Source organism: Acomys russatus, chromosome 2, assembly GCF_903995435.1.
Source record: "Acomys russatus chromosome 2, mAcoRus1.1, whole genome shotgun sequence".
Classification (NCBI taxonomy): Eukaryota; Metazoa; Chordata; class Mammalia; order Rodentia; family Muridae; genus Acomys; species Acomys russatus.
In genome coordinates this window covers 1887792-1914413 of record NC_067138.1, presented here as the reverse complement: position 1 = coordinate 1914413, position 26622 = coordinate 1887792, and the positions used below count along the sequence as shown (strand labels likewise).

The following is a 26622-nucleotide window of genomic DNA, read 5'->3' as shown; positions in this document are numbered from 1 at the left end:
CTTTATGCTCATGGGGAAAAAAAACGAATTAAATATCCTCTTGTATTTCTTTTGAAAAAGGTTTCATAATCTAAACATGTGCCTTCGTATAAAATTTATATTCTGCCCGTGAAAATATCCTATCACTTAGTAATCTTATACAAGTGATCTTTATATACAGTAGACTGTTTTTATAGCAAGAACCTATCTGAAAATTAATTTGAACACTCCACCTAAACACATCAGGACTTGAGTTCCTATGACAAGAATGAAAATATTGCCCCTCAGCTTTATGCTTTTTCATTCAAAAGCAACAAGCAAACCTACAGACAAATTAACATTTTAGATAGCAACTGTACTAAATCTATTAGTTCAATAAATATATATCAAGGTAGTTTTCTACATAACAATTTCTATTAAATTTAGTATATCTATGAAAATTAAGGCCAGTTACTAAATGTTTTCCAAAAGCAAAATTTAATTCTCTTCCTTGGTATTTCATGTATTTTTTTAAACAGCGGTAAGTGAATTTGGAGTGAAAGCCATGAACTGACCTTGAAAGAATGCACACCAAAGCTGCTGGTCTACAGTGAGATCACAGTAAAATTAATGATACACAATATCAGCATTCCAAAATGCTATGAAAATCCAACCCAAAGCTGCCTTGGATTTCATGGGTTTCCAATAAGATTTGTAGTCTGCTGAACAATAGCCATAAGAGGCTTTTAAACTTCACCCCATTCATAAGCAAAGTTGAATCTGAACATTTTTATTTCTTCTCTTCCTATGACAACTTCACCATGGGAGACTGCATAACACAGCTCAAGTCATTATGGTAATTAGAAATAAAATTTAAAAAAGATGCCCTTACAACAGCTAAGTGGAAGGTGACATGTACAACTAGAGACAGAGCTCAAAGCAGTGTCAGGAATTGTGTAGTCCACGCTTACAAAGGCCGAACACACTAGGGAGGGAGGCCTTGATGTTCCTGGTCACTGGAGCTCTAGCATGTGGCTACTTTTTAATTGTAAGACAGATATTAAACTATACATCCATGAAAAGATGTCAAATGGCAACTCATTTTTATATATTTTTATAACCAAATTAAGCCTAGGATGTCATAAAAACTGTAATTACTGAAATTAAGTTGATGAATGAAGAAAAGGAGGAAAATACTACCTTAAAAACCTAAAAAAGTAAAGCTTAATTTATTAATGATCCCAAACAAAACAATTTAGTTTCTTTCCTATTCTCAAACTATTAAAGAAGACAATAACCTGTAAAAAGCCAAAATTATATATATATTTAATGTTCTACTTTCAAAAGCTCTGCATAAAGGGGCTGGAGAGAGAGCTCAGTGGTTAAGAGAACTGGCTACTCCTCAGAGGGTTCAAGTTTGGTTCCCAGCAACCACAGGTGACTTACCATCCTCTAGAACTCCAGCTCCAGGGGATCTGATGCTCTGATCTGGTCTCTGGGAGCACCAGGCATGCACATGGTGACCAGACATACATACAGGCAAAACGCCTTTACACACAAAATAATCATTTAAAGAAATTCTGGCCGGGCGTGGCGGTGCACGCCTTTAATCCCAGCACTCGGGAAGCAGAGGCAGGTGGATCTCTGTGAGTTCAAGGCCAGCCTGGTCTACAAAGGGATTCCAGGACAGCCAAGGCTACACAGAGAAACCCTGTCTCGGAAAAGAAAGAAAGAAAGAAATTCTAAGGGGCTAGAGAGATGGCTCAGCGGTTAAGAACACTTGCTGCTCTTATAGAGGTCCTGAGTTCAATTCCCAGCAACCACATGGCAGGTAACAACCATCTATATAAAATGACCATAATGCCCTCTTCTGGTGTGAAGACAGTGTAATCACACATAAAACAATTAAATAAATCTTTAAAAAAAATTTTTTTTAAAGACCTGTATCAGATAGTTCTTAAATAGGTGGTCATGTCCCTTAACTACTTATAGTACCTGGTCCAACTACAATTATAGTGCACAGTGCAAACAATCTGTCTTCCAGAAAACTAAATAAAATATCCAACTATACTTCCTTTTCTTTTCTTTTTTGGTTTTTCAAGAAAGGTTTTCTCTTTGCAGCCCTGGCTGCCCTGGACCTCACTCTGTAAACCAGTCTGGTCTTGAGCTCAGAGATCCACTCGCTGGGATTAAAGGTGTGGGCCCTCACCATCTGGGTCCAGCTATATTTTCACAGGAAAATGAATGGGAGAAACAGAGACAAGAAGCAGGCAGCGACAAAGAAAATCCTAACCAAGAAATCTTCCACAGCATCCAGAACATAAACATCTGCTCTCACTCCAGTTAAGATAGCTGTGTGAAAAGACATGCTATTAAAACACGTCTAGCCATAAATAACATGAATGGTACCATATAGTCATATTTCTTTCTTGCATGTTACTTGAACTTTTCAACTGAGTCTTGTACTTTGCCTACAAAGTAAAAGTTCTTGCTTATTTTTGTTTTGTTTTGCTTTGTTTCTTTTGAGACAGGGTCTCTATATGTAGCCACAACTGGCTATATATACCAGTCTGGCTTTGAACTCACAGCCTACCTCTAGAGTGCTAGGATAAAAGGCATGAAGCATCACACCCAGCCTGTGCACTGGTTTATGGCAAGGTTTCAGTATGTAGCCCAATCTGGTCTTAAACTTGAGATCCTGCCTTAGCCTTCTGGTCTACGCATGAGGAACCACACCAAAATAGCAAGCTTTCTCAGTTGGATGTACCTACCACTCTCTCTCCCCTCTATGTGGGTATTTTCATGTACATGTGCACATATCACATGTGTGGAGGCCAGAGAGCACCCTTGGATGTTGTTCTTCAGACACTGTGTGTGCTGTTTTTTTTCAGACAGGTCTCTTGTTGGGACCTGGTTCTTGTCAATCATGCTAAGGAGTCTCTGCCTCCCCAGGGCTGGAATTACAAGTGCATGCAATTATACCAGGCTTTTGGCTCAGGTGCTAAGGATCACAATTATGTCCTCATGCCTGCATGGCAAGCACTTTACTGACTGAGCTTTTTTACTCTTTATTACATGTAGCATCTGTATGCCTGGTGCCCATGAATGTCAGGCGAGGACTTTGAGTACCCTACAACCTGAGCTACAGATACAAACCAACACGTAGATTCTGGACTTGGACAAGAGCAACAAGTGCTCTTAACTACCAAGCCACCTCTACAGCACCCAACAGTGTTTAAAATATTATATTCATATAGGATGATTATGTGTGGCACTGGAAAACACCTCTTGTACTTGCAAAAATGTATTCTAATACATCAGTGCGTTTTCTATATTATCAGGCATTTTAAGGCTTCTAAAGAAAGAGACTACATGACAACCCTTAAACCCTGACACCTTCCTAAGGAAGGGATAAATTACGACTGTCTCATAAGCTAGTAGATTAGAAAATGCTCCCAAATCAAATAAACTTTATTGAAGGAATATATGGAGATATATTACGTACATAGTCATACTAGAGACAATTTGTTTATCTCAAGTCATAGCTAGTCAACTGTGGACTTTGACACCTAATAACTGAGAAGTTATAACCTGGACTTCATCCAGTAAACTTTAAAATGATTCCTGAAGGGTGAACAGGCATCAGACAGGCAAGGCAGAGATGGATTCAAGACAAAAATTGTGTATGTCAAGGCCCAAATCAAATCAAATAATTGAAATATTTGAAAACTAAAAAGAAGAGGACATGAAGGTAAGAGAGAGATGCTAGGAAAATATGAGGTAGGAAAGTGAGGCTGGTGGTCCTCAATGATTCAGATACTTGGTACACATGTGTGAAATGATCAAGGAATTAAAAAAAAAAAAAAGGCAAGATAAAAAACCTTACATTTAAATAGGTGCCAGGCGTGGTGGTACACGTCTGTAAACCCAGCACTCGAGAGGCAGAGGCGGGAGGATCACTGAGAGTTCGAGGACAGTCTGGTCTACAAAGTGAGTCCAGAACAGCCAGGGCTACACAGAAGAAACCCTGTCTCAGGAAAAAAGAAAAGAAAAAGAATATAAATAAACAAAGAGGTGTCCATTCAACTTATTGTTTTCAGTTTCAACTCTTGGTTGAGAGTCTAGAAAGTCTCAGGAACTCAGCTAGGGCTCTGCATGAGTTCCTCACCTTATGAAATTCCACCTAAACTTATTAGCGCGCGCACACACACACACACACACACACACACAGAGAGAGAGAGAGAGAGAGAGAGAGAGAGAGAGAGAGAGAGAGAGAGAAGTGTCAAAATTCTTATTTTTCCTAAGTTTTCAAAGACGTAAGTGTAGCTCAATTTCAGAACCCATGATTTCACATTAACCAAGCCATGACTTCATTTCAACTTCAAATAGCTATGGAAAGGAAAACTAGTAGCAAAGGCAGAAATGTGTTTAAATTCACTTAGGACTTACTTGCTTCTGTATCCACAATGTGGGCCAAACTGGATATGCTAAGCATTAACACAGATCTTCTAGACCATCACATTCTCAAGATAGAAATTAACATGGCTTCAAGTTAAAATGCCAGACTCTTCATTCTTCAAAGGGCATATTTTTTCTAAATCCTGAAGCTATTTAATTTTTGCTCAATCTGTAGCATTTAAAATTATGAAATGAGAAAGAGGCATTAACAGCAAAAACAGAACTAAAGCATGCATCTTCAATTGTAATTGCACTATTATTCATTTGCTTAAAATTCATTTTAATATTGTAAGAAGTTTATCATTCATTAACTATTTGAAGTTATTCTTTACCAAAATTCAGAAACCACCACACATCTATAATGATCAGCATGGCTCAGCGTAAGATATAGTCTTATAAATGAGAAAGATCTTTACATAACAATGGAAATTTAGTTCTATTGCATACTATTAAAAGAAAAAAGGTAGAATAGTGTGATAATGTATCCTATTTAACAAAGGGAAAGAGAGAGCACAAAACATAAACATGGTTTTTTGTTTTTATTTTAGCACAAAGAGAAAGCCTTTGTTTTGTTTTGTTTTTTTCTTAACTGTATCCATAGGGTAAGAACAGGAACAGGGTGGAGGCTTTAAGATAGGCTTATCTGACTGAATAGGCTTTACCTTGTTTTGTTGATTTGAATTTAGAAACTAAAAAATTTTATATAATTATAAGACAAAAGTAAACTTGAAAAAGATAATCTTCACCAGTATAATTCCTAACTACACTCTAAATAGTTATTGTTATACCCACAAATAAATATAGTTCCTACCCCTCATCAAGGAAATATCTCTTTGCGACAGAAAGAGACCATTACAGAAAACCACAACAATCACAAGTGCAGAGCTGTGGAGCCAAGTCCCAACGGCTACATCTACAACACAGCTCCTGCACCTAGGGCTCCGAAGTCACTGGAAGGGAAGGTGAGAAAACTGTAAAAGCCAGAGGATTACGGAATTTACTGTGAGACTGTCTTCTAGAAATGTCCGAAGCTATACTCATGATGTCTCACCAACAAGACTGCCTACACATGAGCTCAACAATGGAAACAATAGAGATGCTGAAGTGGAGGGTCAAGTGGGAGAGTGACCAGGAAGCCTCAGCCTTCACAAGGAACTACAGGCAACTAAAGGATGCTAGAGTGGGAGGAAAAGCCTTTGGAAAGAGGACACCAACTGGTTGTTCAACGGTCACCCTGACAACATACATACGTGCAAGTGACAGTGTATGAACTAAGCAGATTGTATTTATATATTTAGGGATACAAATGCGCGTACACATACACACATATAACAACAACACACATATATAACAGCAATTAAGGGGAAAAAGGGCATGAATTTGAAAGAAAGCAAGTGGTGTATAACATGGGAAGGTTTGGAGAGGGAAAGGTAGTATAATCTCAATAAATTTTTAAATGCATTTTTAAAAAATAAGTCTGAAAATAAATGCACCAAAAGCAAAATGAACAGATGGACCTATGTACCAAAGTAATAAGGTAAGTAAAAGGGAAATAAGTCACAGGAAATAGGCAAGACAGTAAGATATACTAAACAAAACAAAATACACATATCGGAAATTCTAGAGGGAAAGCAATCCAATTCCTGTAACTACATTACAAAGAATTAAAAGAGAAAGCAGAGGAGATAAAGGGTAACCTATAAATTAAAGGACATTTAAATCAGCAACAAATGGCAACATACAGATCAGGTATAATCCAAACTGACTCCAAGGGGAAAAACTAGGAGACACTCTGTGACTGTGACTAGACCTCTGATGATAAAACAGTTATTAGCAAGTTGTTTGGGAGTGATGATAATTACATTTTTTAAAGATGAATTTTCCTTTCAGAAAGTTTTACAATGTGAAACATACACTGTATGTATGAATGAAATGGCATTATGCCTATGATCTGCTTCAAAATAATGGTAGAAGCGTAGAATTATAGATAAAAAAAAAATCAGTTCCAAGTTCTAAGACCTATGTCAACTATGAATCATTGTTGAAGCCGGTTTATAGAACACTGAAAACCATTACAACATTCTATCTCTAATAAAAATCTCCAGAGCAGAATTAGCCATTATTGCTACAGCTATAACACCCTCTTTCTAGCCAAGGAAAATAATTCCTAAAGCGCCTATTGTCTCTATCATGTGGGTGTCTTATGCAAACAATGGTTGACATCACAACCCCAATGAAGACATGCTTGTTTCTTTTGGTATATCTTCTCTCCCAACAGCAGACATGCTTGTCTAACACAGAAGTCCTCCTATATCCATGGGTTGGTCTCCAAAGTATGTTACACATAGTCAACTACAATCTAAAAAAACATTAAATAGAAAATTACAGAAATAACTAATGCATTAATTTAAAACCATATGCCATTCTGAGTCGCTTGGCCACAATCCTGGTCTATTGGTTTGCAAGAATCATCCCTCTGTCCAACATATCCATGTTGCATACATTACCAGTCTCCTAGCCCCTCAATAGCCCTCTCAGTTCTCAGGTAAGCCATGACATCACAAAGTGTGTATTAAATATCACTAATTGTATTTAACAGCTGCCCCAAAGTTCAAAAATGGTGATGCTGGCAACATGCCAAAGAGAAAATTTTATAGTCTTTCCTTTGAATAAAAATGTAGACGTCCTTAACTTAATGATAGAAAAAAATAAATAGAAATGTATATGTACATACATATATATTGAGATTGCTAAAAATCTATAGCACACATGAATCCTCTGTGAAATTATACCTAGAGGGGAAAATGCAAAATATGTATGCATGTCATAGTCTTTCATACTTACATACTAGTTCAAACTCACTAACTGTATTCATTTATAAAACACAAAATTTCAGTAAAGTCTACTATCAGAATTTGGAAAGACTTAAATCCAGCCTGCTGAAACTTCTACAAAATTACTCAGCTTCTTCCTATGTTTGTCTCTTCAATGAAAAAACTTGTATCTCTGGTTGAAAATAAGTGCATTTCTGTGTTTCTATGCCAATCTGTATTTTAATCATTCCTTTTTTCACAAGGTTCTCAGACTGTACAGTTAGTGCTATTAGCACCATCTTTCCTTTTCATGCCCCAGCACTTAAACCATTTTAATGAATGAGAGCTGGTGAGGCAGCTTTGTATTGGATCCCAGGACCAACAAGACACAAGCGGAGAACTAACTTTCTTGTAAGTTGTTCTTTGCCTCCACAAGTATGCCATGGCATTCACAAGCCCAAACTTATGCACTCACACACATATGTACATATATATATATATATATATATAAATTAAAAACTAAAAATGTAATTTTTAATAATAAAAATTTACAAATAAACAAATCTCCTCACTTATACTTTTTGTAACCACACCTGCCTTTATTAACCCCCTTATGGAAACCTTCTCTCCAACTGGGTTCCCTCATCATGCAAAAGAGAAAGGCAGCCCTGTCCCCACACTTCTCTCTCAGGGGCACCCTTTCCCATTTTAAGTTCTTTCACAAAGTCAGTGCCTCGTTTATGTTTTCACAAATTACCCATACACTGCCATTAGCTTTACCATCTCTGCAAATCCTTAAACCGGCAGAGATCCATTACAAAATAAAGGCAAACTTTCTCTTCAGTATGTTAAATCTAAAACCAAGGCACCAAATGGAAATACTCAGCAAAAATATCAGAAACCTGACAAGAAACTAATTAAAGAGAAGACCATTGGGTTTCTGTCACTTTAAACTACCAAGTATTATTAAAAAAAAAAAAAGGTATCCTTCAAAGTGACTAATAATATAAACCAGAAGTTTATCTTATTTTAATTTTGACTAAACACTACTTTTAAGCAATCTTTATTATTTTATTGCTGGTGTGTTAGTTTAATGAATTCCAATCTCTGAGCTCCAAACTCCTGGGGAGTTAAACAATTAATTACAGCTTGGGTACCCAGTCATATAAAGACCATCTCCCGCATATGTGCATTAACCAACGACAGTGTTGTGATGAGTAAGGTAGAGTCTTGTAAGAGAGCATTAGCAGCTGCTTACTAATACACAATTTCTCAATTACCAGATACTGAAAATAAAACTATCGCCATCGTGGGACCCATCAACTGTTCTGAAGGGACAGACCATCTTCCAGAGAGCTTCCTCACAGCACGCAGCCAATCTCATCTTACAAAATATCCCTGGTCTAGCAAACAGGTTTAGTCTCTAAGTGTCTTCCCTTCTGCCTAGAAACATTATGATTTCTCCCTTATTCACAGAGACTTCATTTGATTCTGCTGTAAAACAAAAATAACCACTACTACCACTACTACTACCAACAACACCATTATTATTATTATTGTGACCAAATTCTGAGGCTCATCAAACTATAGCCTGCACTAACTAGCTACCTGTTTTCTAAGTAAGATCTTATTGGAATAGCCACCCCCATATCTTTTTTTTTTTTTTTTTAATTTGTTCACTTTACACTCCCGATTGTAGCCCCCTCCCTCGTTGCCTCCCTAGCCACCCCCACCCCCGATAGCCTCGTCCTCCTCCCCCATGTTCTTTTTAAAACAGTATTGCACTTATTTGAGGCTGGCCTCAAATCTGCTCTGTAACCACAGCTGACTGGGCACTCCTGGCCCTCCTGCTTCCACTTCCAAACCCTGGGGCTCCAAGTGTACGTCAGCACAACTGCTTTATACAGTGCTGGAGATGAAGCCTCGGCGTTCACACATGATAGGTAGGTACTCTACAAAATGAGTACATCCTCAGCTCCATTCCTTTAAGTATTATGCAACGCAACTTTGCAACAAAAGGTCGAATACTTAAAATTTTTATAGCCTCGAAGCCTAAAACACTGCCTACCTAATTCCTTTTTAAAAAAAAAAAAAATCTTTTTTTTGAATCAGGCTGTGGTGGCACATACCTTTAATCCCGGCACTCAGGAGGCAGGATCAGGTGGATCTCTGAGTTCAAGGACAGGCTGGTCTACAGAGTGAATTCCAGGACAGCCAAGGCTGCAGAGAAACCCTACCTCAAAAAAACAACCCACTCTCCCTGCCCCCTCCCAAAAAGTTTGTCCCTCCTTGGAGATCCAAGCATGATCAGTACTTAATGTCATCATTTCTTCAGAAACAGTAGGGAGGCACGGAAGGCTTTGAAACACTATGAGTCACAGAATACCTCAAGACTACTAGTGTGCAGGGCAGGGTAAAAGAAAACCAGGTAAGAAAACAACTGTAAATACTTGGCATTAGGCAGAGAGGAAGGAAAGGAAGAGAACTACTAAGAACACCCAGTGGTACCAATGTGACAGAGGGAGCAAAACTTAACACCAAAAGCTTTCTCTTCAAGAGCGTGGCACTTGAAATTTGTATTTTCTCCTATAATCTACTGCAGAATTTTAACCTGTCGTTTCGCCTGTCTTACTGGATCTGGAGTTCCTGAAATATCAATCCTGTGTCTTCTGCCTTTAGTGTACTAGGCATCCCACATACTTGTTCCCTGGCTAACTCACGGATAAGCAAACTACGTAAGAGGCAGTTCCAACAGAGAAGGCCAAATAAGAGCACAAAGCTGGAATACTCACCTGTGTCAACAAACAGAGAAAAGAACTACGATTTCAGTCTAGAATGACTTAAACCAAACATGAAGAAATGCTATGAACTTGCTTATAGTAGAAGCAGTTTCCCTGATACTTTGATGTATTCTTTATCATAGTCAGAAAAAGTACCACTAGGGTAGCCTCTGATAGGAGAGTCTCATGAGAAACAAGACCAAAAAATGAGAAATGAAATGGATCAGACCTTACTGGTCTTCTTCCTAGGAAGAGCAGTGCTCCTCTAATTAAGATGTTAGCACTTTTCAAGTAGTCAGTATGATACTAACCTTCAGCACCGGTGTTTTCACATCCCACAAGGTTGAGAAGGATGTCACTGTCTTTATCATCTTCCTCACATCCCAGGAGCATCCAGCTTTCCACGTTTTCATTCTCTGAAACGGCACTTTCTTCCTCCTCACTTGAACTGACCTCTATGACCATGACCTCTCGGACCACACTTGATGCCTCCTCGGGGCCAGGCGCCTCACTATCCTTCTTGCATTTCTTAGCCGCTTTATTGGAATGAAGAGAAGCAGGACTTTGGGTCTTTTCTTGTGCGTGGACTGTACTATTTTTTCTTTTACATCTATAAATACTATCCTCATCAGACACTGTGATGACTTCTGATGTATCTGATAGCTGGATGACCTCACTATCTGAAAGGATGATTAAGTTCTTCTGGTTTGGTGGACTATTCGCTGTGTCAGAATTCTCACAGTTCTCCTCACCCCGTTCCTCAGTGTCGGCATGATGTGTACTCTGGGCATAATGAACTTGGCTATAGAGCTGAAATTCCACCTCACTATCAACACTGAGTTCACTAGATGAATCTTCACGATAAAGATCATCTTCATATGCTTCTATGGTCTCATAGCCACCAAACATTATGGAAAGTCAGTTGCCTTAATGCTGTAAAAAAGAAAATAATAAAAGAATGTATTTTAAAAACTATGATCTTGTCCAGTAAGTGCCTACCACCCCAGAGATGATTTTGATGGCTATCGTATTTCCCAACATATTAAAATCTTTTTCCTTAATATCACTTTTCAATGAATTTATAAATCCTGTTTCTGCCCACCAAAACAGTGGTCCTCAACCTTCTTAATGCTGTGGCCCTTTAATACAGTTCCTCATGCTGCATTATGAAATTATTTTGTTGCTACGTCATAGCTGCAATTTTGCTACTCCTATAAATTACAATGTAAATATCTGACATATGGGCTTTCTGATATGCAAGTTATTCAACTCCCACAGGGCTCATGACCCACAGGTTGAGAATCACTGAACTACAAGGACACTCAGACCTCTCAAATAAGAATTACTACCAGCAGACTGAACTGCATTAGTGCAAATATCCTCAAGAAATACTAGAAAAGAGCAGTCTGAGATCCACTGGTAGATAGTGAACACTTGTTCTCTAAACTGCTAAGACTCCTAAAAAGTGTCTTTCCTTACTCTATCCATATTTTTCTTCTCCTTTTCTTTTCTTTAGGGTCTTGTTATATAGAGACAGGCTAACTTTGAACTCAAAGTGATCCTTCTGCCTCAAACACCTGAGTGCTGGAATTAAAGTATACCAAGTTGCCAAGCTCTCTTTTATTATTTATTTATTTGTTTGTTTTGGTTTTCAAGACAGGGTTTCTCTGTATAGCCCTAGCTGTCCTGTCCTGGACTCGCTTTGTAGACTAGGCTGGCCTCGAACTCACAGTGATCTGCCTGCCTCTGCCTCTCGAGTGCTGGGATTAAAGGCGTGCGCCACCATGCCCAGAATCCTTGCATCTTTCAACCCAGTTTTAACAGTACTTCTCACCAGAGGCTTCCAAAGTACTTTATAAAACACTCACCACATTTCTAATTATTTATTCAATGTAAATGTCCCAGAAGTACAGATCACAATCCCAGGAGGACAGGTACCCTGTGCACTTAGTTAAACAATAGATCACAATAGCCAAGCAGAGCAGCTACTATTTGGAGATGTTTATAAATGTTTGAAAACATGAGTTCTATCATTAAGCCTTTGTTCTGTAGCCCCCCCACCAACCCCAACACATGTCAAGAATATAAAAATTGTGATAGAATAATTTCTCAGTTGTCTTTAATTGTTCCAAAGCATTAACCAAATATCTAGACAGTAGATGTTTCAATTATCTACCAATGGAGTGCTGATCAAAATAATAGCTCTGGGGAAAGTAAAGCATGCTTGCCTAAACACCAGGAGAAAGGAACAATGCCAACTTATTCTTCCTTCCACTCTTAGCTCCACAGAGACAGTTAAGGAAGGTTTTCAGAGGTTTGAGTCTCTGCCCGAACATGAAGGTGCTATGCCTGCTTTGCTAAGAGAACCAGCAGCCCCAAGAATCTAAGAGCCAAAACTGTACTACGCTCAAGCTGGAGTCTGGGTGTTGTTTTCCAGAAATAAAGGAATGACTTTTGGTGTAACCCCAGCACTACTACCAGAGGAAGCAGGAGGTCAAGGAGTTCTCAGGTCAGTCAGAGCTGGAAGACCCTATTTACACACACACACACACACACACACACACACACACACACACCACACCACACACACACACACACCACACACACACACACCACACACCACACACACACACACACCACACCAAAAACAAACAAAAAACCAGAACAAAATAAAATTAATATCTTTTTTCTTTCAAAGGATACAATATCCTTGTCCCCTCCCCACCCCTCTTTCAGGTGGCTGTGCTGTTATTGTCATACACGTTGAATGTGGCTGTCTGAATAACAATGCTCGTGACATTTATCGGTTTATATTGAAATGCTAGCCTCAGAGGAATTAAAATGAAAGATGAATTCTTTCCTTTTTTATTTAATAGGCAAATTAATTTTAAAAGAAGTCAAAGGAATTATGCTTCCTTCAAAAATCCTCAGTGGATCCATCCTGAGGATCCAGTGTGGACTTAAGATAAAACCTAATTCCAGGCAGCACAGAAAAAAAAAAATTAAAGAGCTAAATTACAGAATTACGAATTTGTCCTACTCCTGGAGTCATCCCAAAGGAAAGGGATTAAGAGCAGAACATAGGCCCACCTGTGACTGTATGCCAAAAATAAACTACAGAGCCATAATAAAAACTGACTTCTTTGCGTCTAAGGATTTATCTCTTCCCATGAAATGTAGAAAAATGAATTTAACAATTTAGCCCCTATGGCTGTTAAGAGGATTTTGTGCCTTCTGTACTTGAAAATTGTGTTCTGGCATAACATGCCCTCTCCTATTTATGTGGTTCATGAATGCCATGGGTAAGGCTTGCCTCAAGTTGTTTTGGTTTGTTACAACGTTGATTATAAATAAATTCACTTAAGTTTTAAAAAGTATACTCAGAGATGAGTGTGAAGTACATATGCATACACACACACACACACACACACACACACACACACACACACACACTTCCCTTGACACTTTCATTTACTTCCCATAGGGAAAAAACCTGGAACAGACATTTTAACTAGAAGGAGACAAAGACATTTAAATTTAGTATTTAAAAACCTCCTTCAAAGCCCTGTGTGGTGGGGCACGGGGCCACACAGTAATGCTAGCATTTGGGAAATGGGAGCAGAAAGATCAGGAGTTCAAGGCAAGTCTTGGCTACTTAGTAAATTCCAAGTCAGCTTAAGGTACAAGAGATCCTGAGTCAACCCTTCTGTACCCCACGCCCCAAAGTAAATAAGCAAAAGACTTTATCAAAGCACTGAGATGACAGGAGACTGGTCATATTTTAAAACCTAAAATACCAGAAATGGGAATGAAGCTTATCTAAAGAAATAACACTAAACCACTCACTGTTAAAAGAAAGGAGGAGGTGGGGGTACGGGACACAGGAGCATTCAGTCACTGAATTTCAAAGGTTACTTAAGTCTTCAGAATTTACCAAGACTTTAAGGCTGGTATTTCTCCTTAGAGAAATGTTTTTGCTTTTCACTTCCTTCCACAGTATCTCTAGCTTAGATCTGCCTTCTGGATGCCATGGGTCATCTCAGGAAGACGTAAGCCTAGAATTTGGTTTTATTCATTTTGTGTGGTGGGTACTGCATCCAGCATGCGGGCATGCTAAGCTGGTGGCCCACCTGGAGCTGGAAACCAGCTCCATGGCTGGATTTTTAAATCTGCAGTTGTCAGTGGATAAACTGAATAATACAGTTTATTCTCAACTTAGGTTTATGACTTACAAGAATCTTAGTGTGCTACTCACAATGGGCAGGAGAAACAAAATCAAAATCAAACTTACAAGAATTAAATTGTCTGCCCATTTTTGAAATGTTACAGCCATTTCCAATGAAAAGAGGTTAAGAATCCAACTCGACACATCAAAAAGAAAGAACCACCACGCCTCTATGGAAGAAGAGTATGCTAAATTTACTCCGGCTAACTTCCAACTACTCTTGGGACGCTATCTGGAAACAATGTCTTTCCCTATTAGCGGCTGTTCTTTTCCCACGCACGCTTAACCTTGTAGTTACACAATTTTTATTTCCAATTCTTATTCAGGTCATCCCTCATCATCCGACTAGGTGACAACTTAACTGTACCCAAAGCGGAACACTATCTTAAATATTCACGGCTTAACTTAAGGCCCAAATATTCAAAACGAAGTCAAGAACTTTTGAAGGAAGCCTAGTCATTAAATTAAGGGTGACTTTATACTTGTGATTAACAGACTCAGAAAATTATCCAATGGGCTTAAAGGCCCTGAAATGTTCCTTCCTTCAATCTTGAAATCGCGAGAAACTCAAGGTATTTGGGACGTCAGCAGCTAATCGTTGAGGGCTGGAACTCAGGCCAGCCAACTCCCAGGCACGGTTTTCCCACTGTAAAGGCGGCGGCTCTTGCCTAAAGTTGATTACAACTGTCTGCTGTTAGGGTGTGGGAGGTTAAGGCTTATCTTAAGAAAGATCTTCTGGGTCTAATGGCTTTATATAAGGAACGGGGCACAGTTGCCAGATTCTTTGTGTCCACTCCTGCAGCGGCTTCTTGACAGCACAAGCTTAAGGTGGCCCCGGACCGGACGCGCTCTCGAAGGCCAGGTTTCCCTCTGCTAAGGGAGGCGTCCACGTTTACGGACTGGCCCGCCATCCCGGGACAGGTGAACCGTGGGGGTAAGCAGATAGAAAAGAAGTGGCCGTGCGGTCCATCGCCACCCCAGCCTTTCCCAAGCCCAGGACTCGGGCCGCGGGGTCATAGACCCGCCAAACCCTCAGCCCGGCCGCTGAGCCTCGTGGGGCAGCACGGAGCGGGGAGGCCATTCCCTGCGCTGCACCGCACTGCACCACGAAGGAGCGGGAGGCGACGGCCAGGGAGGGACACGCATTTAGTTCCACGGCCCCGCGGCCGAGGCGGAGGCGGAGGCGGGGCAGGGGTCCCCCGGACGCGGACCGCTTGGGGTCCGTCACACACATACTCACTGCCGCGGCTGCGACCAGGAAGCACCAACCAGGAACCGAAACACGTAGAGGAACGGGGAGGGGCGAGGACAAATGAGGTAAGGAAGCGGCGTCCGCGCGGACTCCAGAGAGGAGAAGGTACTTCCGGGGAAAACACAGCTCTGGGGAGCTGTCCTTCCGCCCAACCTGCGAGTCGTCCAAGCGCATGCGTAACACCTATTAACCTTTTGCTTTCTCCGCCTATAAACTTTGAGTTTGGTTTTGTTCTGTTTCCATCATCCTTTCTTTTGAGAAATATCTCTGCTGAAAAATTATGATGAATATTTTACATTATTGAGTTACACAAAAGACATGTTACTTGCAGGGCAAAAGTTAGTGTGAGCTCACTTTCTTAGGAGCAGAAAAGAAAACTACAACTCCCATGATACTTTGGGCGGGTGGACAAGGCGGTCTCTTTTCTCGCTCAGGGTGACACCCTCGTAGTAGTAGCACGTGGTCCAGAGCGGATCTGAAACCTTTTAGGGTGGAGGTGCGATTTAGTCCAGGGCTTGGGGTAGATAGGTGGCTTCAGAGGGACCCTGGGAATGCCTGCTTGGGAAAAGGCTTCTTTTGCGAGTGTCTGGGCTGACTTTTCTCTCTGCCCTCCCTCCCTCTTCTCCCCCCCCCCCCCCCCCCGCCACCCCGGTAGTGTAAAGCGCATGCTGGGGTGCTTATGTGAAGGATAGATAAACATGGGGGAGGAGAAAAGACTTGTGAGAGCAGGTGATATTTATCCCCTTAGTAGTCGAACCACCATGTTGGGGAGATTGGTTATTAACCAGGTAAAAAACATCCTTGAAGTAATTCGGAGAAGAGGTATAACAATGAGCCAAAAACAAGAGGCGGGGCCTTTGGAGACTTGGGGTAGTTTTGGCTGTTCACCACTCAACTTCGAGACCCTCCAAGAGAGAAGAACCGCTCGAGGGAGGTTCCAGGTTCTGGTTACCCCAGGTTCCACCAGAAGAAATCCTGCTGGCAACGCCAGGAGAATTGTTCCGCAGAACTGATATCCTTACGGTTTCATTATTGTATTCTTTAATCTCCTTTTCCTATTGTTTGGGTTAGTCGGGTTATAAGTGAGGTACTCTCGGTTAATACGTTCGCAATAAAATATATTTGCTAAAAGAATTGAGCCTACACGTCTGCGTTTATGAACCTTGAAGAGCTGCCCTACTGAAAGGCCTGTGCCTTCTGGTACTAGGAAGATGGTATTCCCCAGCTTCTGCCCTGGTTCCCCTGGTCACACCTTAAAAAAAAAAAAAGAAAAAGAAAGAAAAGGAAAGAAAAGAAAAAAAGTTTAATTATGGGGTTGGAGATGTAGCTCAGTTGGTAAATTTCTTGCCCTGCAGGGGACCCTGAGTTCCATAAAATGGGTCCTTCTAGCACCTGAGAGGCAGGAAAATAAGGAATTCTAGTTCATCTTTGGCCGCAAGAGCATGCAAAAACAGCCTGGGCTACGTAAGACCTTGCCGCAGTCAAAACAAAACAGTGAATTCATTTATGCAACTTTACAAATAACAAATTAGTTAAGTACCGGCAACATCCTTGATACATAGTTAACCTAGCTGTCAGCCCGGTGTGGTGACATGCCTTTAATCCCAGCCCTCAGGGAGATAAAAGCAGGTGATCACAGCCTTCAGGGAGGCAAAGGCAGGCAAATCACTGTGAGTTCTAGGCCAACCTGGTCTACAAAACAAGTCCAGGATAGTCAAGGCTACACAGAGAATCCCTGTCTTGAAAAACTAAAAGAACAAAAAACAAGAAAAAAACAAAACAAAACAAAACAAAACAAAACAAAAAAACCCATGCTGTCAGCCTTCTATATTACTAGAAAAATAAGCCTATATTTACTTAAGCTGGAAAAAAAAAAAAAGGAGAGGGTTGCCGGAAAATGTACGGCTATGCTAGAAAATTCGGGTAAGGTGAAAAAAGTTAAAGGTCTTGTTATATTGTTATAGTTTTAGGAGATTAGAAGTTTAATGGGGAAAATAATTACAGAAACTGATTACCGTTATGTTTAAGCGCTAGGAAGGAAAAGGACAAGATACTGTGAAAAGGCAAAATTGGAAAACCTCCTTAGGAGATGAGAAAAGTGGCATAGAAAAAAGTCACAGATGCCTGGACTGTTCAGGAAGTGTGTAAAAGGGGATGCTGTCTATGCTTTCCTTTTAAAGTCTTAATTTTTGTCAAGTTCCATAAATAATCCTTTTAGTTTATTTTTTTTACCATCTATTTCATATTTCAGCAACCATTGAGGTTGTATTGTTTGTTAGTTTGTGAGATAGCATCTCACTCCAAAGCCCAGTCTAGCCTTGAATTCGAGTGCTGGGATTACAAGTTGGTGCATCAGAACACAGTTCTGATTTCTATTATTTGTGTTTGATTGTTTCAGACAGTATCTCTTGAAAACAAAAACAAAGGAGACAGGATCTCTATTATGTAAATCCTGGCAGTTCTGGAACTGTGTAGGCCAGACAGGCTGTGAACTCAGAGATCTGCCTACCTTTGCCCTCTGAGTGCTGGGACTAAAGGTTTGTGCCACCGTGCTCAGTGGTTATTTTTATTACTAGAGTTAACCTCAAGTTACAAAAACAACAAACAGGAAACAGGCTCATATTCAACAACTTGCTAAATGCCAGAAGTATAGTAACTACTGCTTAATCTGGAGTATCATCCTGATGGAACGAAAAAGCATTAATAAATCTCCTCTGGATGATCTGTGTATTTCCAGAAAAGACTAAGGAAGGTGTGAATGGAGGGAGTTAGGAGCTGTGAGCTGTACCATCCAGGTAGGGGATAAAGTGAGAGATGCCTCTGTTTTCCACCCCTCTGGGCTTTCTTGCCATCATGTTGTCAACAACCTGACCAATGATGGACTGAAACCGCAAGCCAAAATAAATAAGCTCCTTTTAAAAATTGTTTTTAATTGTTTCTCTTGAGAATAATGTCATGCCCTGTCTCTCCTCTTATTGTTTCTCATGCAGCCAGTCATGAACATGGAGGGCTGAGGGATGGCTTAGTGGGTAAAGGCGCTTCCTTCTGAGCCTGGCCACCTGAGTTAGATCCCTGCAACTCAGTGGTAGAAGGAGACATCTGACTCCCAGGGTATACTCTGTCCCCTATGTGCGTGGTGTGGCATATGCATGTGTGTACGCATACACACAAATCTATATCACTGCAAACAAAGCATGTGTTACACCCAGATTGCTAGAACCCCAAAGACCACCAGGAATCTGAAGCCATAGGCAAAAGCAAGGGGCCTTTATTTCTGCAGAAGTCCAGCATGCAGGGATCATGATTTAGACAAAATGGTGACCCCCGAAGAGAGCTCACAGGCTATTTTTAGAGGCATTTAGGGGAATTTCAAGGGAAGGTTTGTTGACCTTTGACACAATTGGAGCATTCAAACTGAAAAAGCTCAGGCAGACTGAAAAGGTGCAGTCAACCTTAGTGGTCATAAGACGAGATTTCTAGACTGGCAGTAAACTAACCTTGAGAAAGGTTATCTTCCTTTCAGTGGCTAGGCTGTCCCTGATTGGCTGCTAGTTATCTGTGGTATTCCCAGTAATCACTGAGCTCTTTTCTGAGGAATGGAGGCTCCAAGCTAGCAAGAAACTGAAGCCAGTCATGGAGTCGGCCAGACTTATTTAACCAGGCCTCCTCACATGGAGTTTGTTGGACAACCTGTTAACTAACATGCTAGATTCTGAGCAGTTAGCTGCTATCTGTGTCTTTATAGTGAGCCCCTCTGCCTGTGAAGTACCCCTGTCCATCTATTGTTCTCTTAGTCTTGTTAAAGTCCCAAGTCTTCGAGAAACCTTACTCATACATACAGGACAGGTTTTCTCCCCCTGTGGATTTCCTACACATTGCATAAACCTCCATCAGGGTATAACATTATACTGGTCTCATAATTCTATCCCAGCTGGGCTGTGGAACTTCCTGACGTTCTGGTATTAACTTTGTGTTTATTAGCTGATACAATGCCTGCAACAGCAAAATATTAAAGTTTTTTAATTAAAAAGCAAATTTTTTAATAGCTTTGCTTAAAAGTAAAGGATTGTTCAAACACGGAAAGTCTTAAGTGGTGAGAACAGGCATTGGAAAGATGGTATAGCAGGTGAGTGCTTGTGAGGATCCGAGCTTAATTCCCAGCAGCCACATGGCAGTTCTGTAACAGCTGCCTGTATGTCAGCTCCACATGATTTGATGCCCTCCTCTGACTTGTGTAGACACCCGCATACACATAGCAGACACTCATACAAACATGGGCGGGGGGGGGGGGGGAGAGGGAGAGAGAGGGCGCAAAGAAGTCTTTTAAAGAAATGAGGATAAGGCGGGCGTGGTGGTGAACACCTTTAGTCCCAGCACTTGGGAAGCAGAGGCTGGTGGATCGCTGTGAGTTCAAGGCCAGCCTGGTCCACAAAGTGAGTCAAGGACAGCCAAGGCTACACAGAGAGACCCTGTCTCGAAAAACCAAAAAAGAAAAGAAAAAAAGAAAAGAAAAGAAATGGGGATAAGACCAAAAAGTTTATACACATTAGAGAAACAGTCAGGTCCCTGGAGCTCATTGGCCAACAAGCCCAACTGAACTGATAACTCTGGTTGAGTGAGACGAGGTCTCAAATACAGAAGTAGAGAAGAATGAGGAAAATAACCACTATCAGCATCTCCTTCTCATGTGTGTGTGTGTGTGTGTGTGTGTGTGTGTGTGTGTGTACACAGAACAAGTACATCTGCCACATACACATGAGGAAAAAGGCAGAAATTTTATACCGATGGCATGTATATAAAGAGTATTTCTTTTAAGTTTTTCCTAAGGTAGGTTTATTTGGTTGGTTGGGTTTGGGTTTTTTGTTTTGTTTGTTTTTGTTTTTGTTTGTTTGTTTGTTTTTTGAGGCAGGGTTTCTCTGTGTAGTCCCAGACTCAGTTTGTAGACCAGGCTGGCCTCGAATACACAGAGATCCACCTGCCCCTTCTAAGTGCTGTGATTAAAGGTGTGCACCAACATGGCCGGCTTATACTTGGCATACCGTACAAATAGCATGTGTGTACTATTGTACAGTGCCTGAGAAGGCCAGAAGAGGACATTGGCTCCCCTGAGCCTGGAGTTGCAAGGTGGTTGTGAGCTGTCATGTGGGGCTAGGAATCAAACTTGGGCTTGGTGCTGGAAGAGCAGCTAACGCTCTTAACCTCTGAGCCACTGCTTTAATTGCAGAACCCCACTTTTTTATTTTTCATTTTTGGTTTTTCGAGACAAGGTTTCTCTGTGTTACCTTGGCTGTCCTGGATTCCCTTTGTAGACCAGGCTGGCCTTGAACTCACAGAGATTCGACTGCCTCTGCCTCCCGAGTGCTGGGATTAAAGGCGTGTGCCACCACGCCCAGCCATACAATCAGGTACTCATTTCATCTGTTGATCTGCTCCACACATTAGGGCAAAATACAAAGTTAGAAAATGGGACCCCAAACATTCCAAGGCAACTTTTAAAGCCGTTTTTTTAAATAGGTTTCAACAAGAGAAATAAAGATCACCCAAAAGGCCAAGAGAGCACAGTTGCAAGCAAAGGAACCAGCCCAGTGCACAGCCTTAGCCTTGGGGAACAATACCTTCCTCCCAGCAAATAACATCTGGCAGGAACCCTAGGTAGAAGAAAGACTCAAAGGCGCAATGTTTGCCACAACTGTGAGAAACCAGGGCACTGGGAAAAGACTCCCTTCTGTGGAATTCTAACTAGCCGGACTTTTCCACCCCTGCAAAGAGAAAGCGCTGCTGGGATGATTGCTCAACCCACAAAGGGAGAGCTCCGTGCAAGATGGCTGCCCTTAAAACAGGAAGGCTGCCTGAGACTTCCTAGGAAAGCTCTACGAGAGACTGAAGAGAACCAACCTAGACACCACAGACAACTCTGACAGATACAAATATTAATTTTGTTTTCAATACTGGGCCTTTGTTCTCTGCCTTCGGTAACAATCCAGGCCCCTTTACTAAATGAACCTGTGTAGAAACCAGTCACAGTGCCCCAAAGCAGAAGGAGTTGTTGTTGTTGTTTGGCTTTTTGAGACAGGGTTTCTCTGTTCTAGCCCCAGCTATCCTGGACTCGCTTTGTAGACCAGGTTGGCCTCACAGAGATCCACCTGCCTCTGTCTCCCAAGTACTGGGACTAAAGGTGTGTGCCACCATGCCCGGCCAAAGGGGTTGTTGTCATCAGCCCCAGCTGTAGGAATGGCCCCATGCATAGCTTAATGACAAGGCGTAGTTTACTCACCTAGAGATCCAGCTGGACTCTATGTGTAGAAGAGGACGCTCACAAACTGTAACAGCTTGCGGAAATCCTCCGAGGCTGTGTAGTTGCCTCTGATACTCTTTCCCAGAATTAAACAAGAGCCCAACTTGTACAGAAGTAGAGAAAAACAAGCCCCCATTAAGAATGTAGACTGACTAGAAATGGCTGGTAGACGCCGGGGAACATAGGATTCTGTAACCCTGGGCAGATCAGTGGATAATTAGTAAATGACCTCATTACTCAAGGCACCCTACAAGAGACCGCTCTTCTAGTCACTCGTGTGTTTGTGAATAAAGGATCTGTATATGGTTAATCTTGGTCATCCTGTTGATGGGGTTTCACCTTCTCCTTGGAAGCACCCCCGGGGTGTTTTCAGAAAGGTTTGACTTAGTTGGGACTATCCACCATAAATGTTGGCAGTGTGACTCCATGGGCCGGGCCCAACTGAGTAACAAGGAAGTAAGTTGAGCAGCACCAGTTTTCACCTCTCTCTGTTGCCTTTTTGCACTGCCATGCCTTCCCCGCCTAGGTGGACGACACCCCCTCAAACGGAGCCGAAAGTAAGCCCTTCCTCCCTTCAGTCACTCTCTGTAAGGAATTTGGTCACAGCAATGAGAAAAGTAACTAATGCAAGACCATAAAATCCAAACTCAAAAAAAAAAAAAAAAAGGAAAGAAAGAAAAGAAAAAAGGTGACCGATCCCTGCCTTGTGTCCAGAATAATCCAGGAAGAAGCCCTAAGCCACCACCTCTCCTCACCTTTACAAAGCATAAGCGGCAGCATGTAAAGCATAGGTATTGAAGCTTCTCTTGAGAAGTATATTCTGAATACACCATCTATTTCAGAAGAAAGCACTTATTTCCTCCCCAGGGCATTGATAACCCTCACATCAGATGGCAACTGAATGTGATAAGGGACCAGACAAAGCAAAACATCTTCAGCTGTCAGGGAAAGATGGAAGAGCTACTGTAGAAAGCTACTGTAGAGAATGTGCAACAGGGAACATATTCTTCATCCTTACCCGCCTCAGTGCAGAGAGAGGCAAGCCTTTCCTCCCCCATGCAGTGTTTTAGTAGGTCCTAGCACTAAATATTTGAGCCTCTTTAAAATGTCCTCTTAAATATAGACAGTGATCCTCCATTGAGAAGTCTATACTTTGGATGTGTGCCTTATTTTTTTTTATTATTATTATTATTTTTTTTTTTGCCTTATTTTTTTCTTGGAGCATTTCTTTCTACTAACCCTTAAACTTAAATTTATCTTTAAATTTTTCCTTTTAATAAACCTAGCTCTGCTTTTTAAAAAAAAAATGATTTATTTGAGCTGGCAAGATGGCTTAATGGGTAAAAATGCATGCTATGAAAACCTGAGGTTACTTCATTTGTTACTTAATTAATTTAGTGTTTTGGCAGAGTTGGAGATGAAACCAGGGCAGAGCCTTTACCCCTAAGCTATCAACCGGCTCCTCACCCCCTACCAAACACCACAGCTGCTTCTCTTTTCCCTTTTCTTTCTTTCTTTCTTTCTTTCTTTCTTTCTTTCTTTCTTTCTTTCTTCTTCTTCTTCTCCTTCTCCTTCTTCTTCTCCTTCTTCTTCTTCTTCTTCTTCTTCTTCTTCTTCTTCTTCTTTTCTTTTCTTTTCTTTTGAGACAGGGTTTCTGTGTATAGCCTTGGCTCTCCTGGCCTTGAACTCACAGAGATCCAGCTGCCTCTTCCTACATGAGTGAGTGCTGGGATTACAAGCATGAGCTACTAAGCTTGGCTCTGGTTTTTGTTTTTGTTGTTGTTGGTTTTTCTTTTTCCTTTCTTTTTTTTTTTTTAAAGACAGATTTTTGCTAAGTAACCCAAGTAGGCCTTGAACTCATGGTTTTTCTGCCTCGGCCTCCAGGTAGCTGGAGCTACAGGCTAACACCATTGAACCAGGATTCACCTTCCCTTCCTTTTTAAAATTTTCATTTTATTGAATAAGAAATAAAGTGTGTGTGTGTGTGTGTGTGTGTGTGTGTGTGTGTGTGTGTGTGTGTGTAGAATGTGGGTGCATGAGTACAGGTGCCTACAGAGGCCAGAAAGGGGCATCAAATTCTCTGGAACTGGTGTTACAGGCAGATGTGAGTTGCCAGTGCTGGGAACAAAACTCAGTGTCTTTTCTATTTCTGTAAGAAACAGTATGACCAAGGCAACTTATAAAAGAAAACATTTAATTTGGGGTTTATGATTTCAGAGGTTTAGAGCCTATGAGGGCAGAATGAAGGCATGGCAACAGAAACAGCTGAGGGCTCACATCTTGATGTGGAAGAAAGAGAGAGAGAGAGAGAGAGAGAGAGAGAGAGAGAGAGAGAGAGAGACTTTTGAAACCTCAAAGCCTGCCTCTAGAGACACGCCTCCAACAAGGCCACACCTCCTAATCCTTTTCAAACCAACTAGGGCCCAAGTATTCAAACACATGGACCTATGGGGCCATTCAGTTCAAACCACAACATTCCTCCCAGTGTCTCTCTGCCTCCTACTTGCAGGTCAAGATAGAAGGTTCTCAGCTGTTCCTGCTGCCATGATTTTGCTCTACCTTCACGGACTTTAAACCTCTGAAGTCATAAACCCCAAATGAAATGCTTTCTTTTATAAGTCACCTCGGTCACAGTGTCTTGTCACAGATCCTCTGCAAAAGCAGCAAGCAGTCTTACCTGGTTTATCATGTAACAAGCCTTTGCCAGCCACCACAGATTCACTATCTTCCAGCTGCTTTAAAATGCCTTTTTTTTTTTTTTTAACGATTGTAATGATCTGACTTTATTTTACACTAGGTAGGGGGCACAAAGCAATCCTCTTTAATAAAGTTGACACTTAGAACATTTTAATAATGCACATTTAAAAAAAAGTAATCATCTTACAAATTGTTCTGCAATCTAATATACAACAGCTTGGAAAACAACATTTAGAAAACAAAAGCCAATGTAAAAAGACAGATTAAAACAACTAGAACAGCACAGGCTTGATATGGCTCAGATTTACAGCTTTCTTACTGCATCATCTATGTCAGAGATCTCTCCCTTCAGCTGGCTCCCTGCTCTCGTTTCACCTTCTGAGTCCACCCAATATTCTCTAATATCAATTAGAATTTTTCCTTTTAAGTCCCCAACACTGATGTATCTTATCTCCCCAGTCTGAAACATGTTGTCATCGCTGCGGCTGCTGCTCTGCTTGGAAGGTGCCGGAGCTCTACAAGTCTCATGAGGATTTTGTTTCTTCACAGATTTTTCTGGAACAACTTGCTTTTCCCTCTTTAACTTTTTTTTTCAACTTTGATGTCAGACTCACTGCCTGAAGAGCTTGAAGAAATAAGTTCTTTTGATTTAGGCATTGCTTGGCTCCTGCCTGCTAGGTTGCTCGCTTGCTCTGGACTCTAAAATGGCTCTTTAACAGGGCTATTTACCGTACATCCTGAGAATGGAGACCCAGATTTTTAGAGGTTGAGTAACTTATTCTGTGTCACACACCTTGAAAGTACTGAGGCTCTGGAATTTTCGCTACTATAAAGTGCGTGTCCGGTACTCCATCAATACCTAGCCTAAGGCCAGGCGCGTGGTGAGTTCATGGCTAACAGGTGTGGAATCACTGAGTTCTGTATGTAATAGTTGTGAAGTGAAGGTGTTGGCCCAGTGTAAGCAAGGCTGTGGGGAAGCAGAGGAGCGCATAGCTGGCGACCTAGGAAAAGCTTCCCAGAGGGGAATAATGGAATAAGCCCTGAGCAAATAAAGAACATCCATCATTTCAACAGCAAAGATCGTTGGCTGGTAACTCGCAGGACACAAAATCCGACAGGTTACAGAGCATTACGATAACAGGTAGTTAGCAATTGGAAAAGTGAACTTATATGTAGTGCATGGAAATACAAACGGAAAATACGTTCTGGGAAAAGCTAGTTGCTTTTTCTTGTTTTTTCTTTGTTTGTTTCTATGTAGCGTTGGCTGGTGAAGAAACAAGAAGTAAAGGAAATTTGACAAGTGCAAGAAGAGCCTTTGTAGAGACGCAGCTGATGGGTGGCTCCGCCTGCCCAGACTGTAACGTAACATGGGAGCGAAGGGGTTATAAGCGCCTGACTCAAGGCGGACACGCTTGCTCGCCATCTAATCGTGAAAGTTGAGATATTATGCCTTCTCTCTACCTGCTCTCAAGCCCTGTGAGAAATGACTAGAGTGCTGCCCATGGCGCTGATATGTCATTGTCAGTTTCATCTAGTGAGCCTGGAGAACCACCAGAAACCCCGGTGTCATAAACGGGAAGGACATCTAATCCATCACAGCCCCTCTCCATTTTGGCAAAAGGAGAACTAAGATCCAAACTTCAGAAGAGATTTGCAAATTCCCAGCTAGAGGTAGTGCTCCAGCTGGCTTCCAGCTAGAGTTAGTGCTCCTGCTGGCTTCCGTGCTCCAGCTGGCTTCCAGCTAGAGTTAGTGCTCCTGCTGGCTTCCGTGCTCCAGCTGGCTTCCAGCTAGAGTTAGTGCTCCTGCTGGCTTCCGTGCTCCAGCTGGCTTCCAGCTAGAGTTAGTGCTCCTGCTGGCTTCCACCAGCTTCTGCTGCGGCACAGTCTCACGGATATAGGGAAAGCAAAGGCTAGCGAGCTAATGGCAGAGCGTTCCCCTTTAAAGCTTGGGTATTTGTACACTTTTAAAGTAAGCGTATGTGCTAATATGACTGCTATACCAGCTGTCACTTAAAACCAATACACTGCAGCTGGTGACTGATAATCGACTTAGGCTCTTAGGTCTGAAGCAGCAATCAAGGTGATGCTCAGGAATTCTCAGTGACATTGGTACCCATCTGGAGTTGCTGAAAACTTTAACGCAC

General features: G+C 41.4%; 1 protein-coding gene and 1 pseudogene across 2 annotated transcripts in view; both read right to left on the bottom strand.

Moving 5' to 3' along the window:
* Positions 1–15620, bottom strand: part of Zcchc7 (zinc finger CCHC-type containing 7) — a 175451-nt gene extending 159831 nt beyond the window's left edge. The window contains exons 1-2 of one of the 2 annotated variants that reach the window (XM_051157465.1): positions 15471–15620; positions 10321–10942 (exon numbers count right to left, since the gene is read on the bottom strand). In XM_051157465.1, the coding sequence (XP_051013422.1) occupies positions 10321–10918 (598 nt within the window). In that variant the 5' untranslated portion in view covers positions 10919–10942; positions 15471–15620. The remainder of the gene's footprint in view (positions 1–10320; positions 10943–15470) is intronic. The other variant, XM_051157456.1, reaches the window with a different exon arrangement.
* A 9074-nt stretch (positions 15621–24694) lies between these two features.
* Positions 24695–25150, bottom strand: LOC127206384 (activated RNA polymerase II transcriptional coactivator p15-like; annotated as a pseudogene).
* Between the last annotated feature and the right edge of the window lie 1472 nt (positions 25151–26622).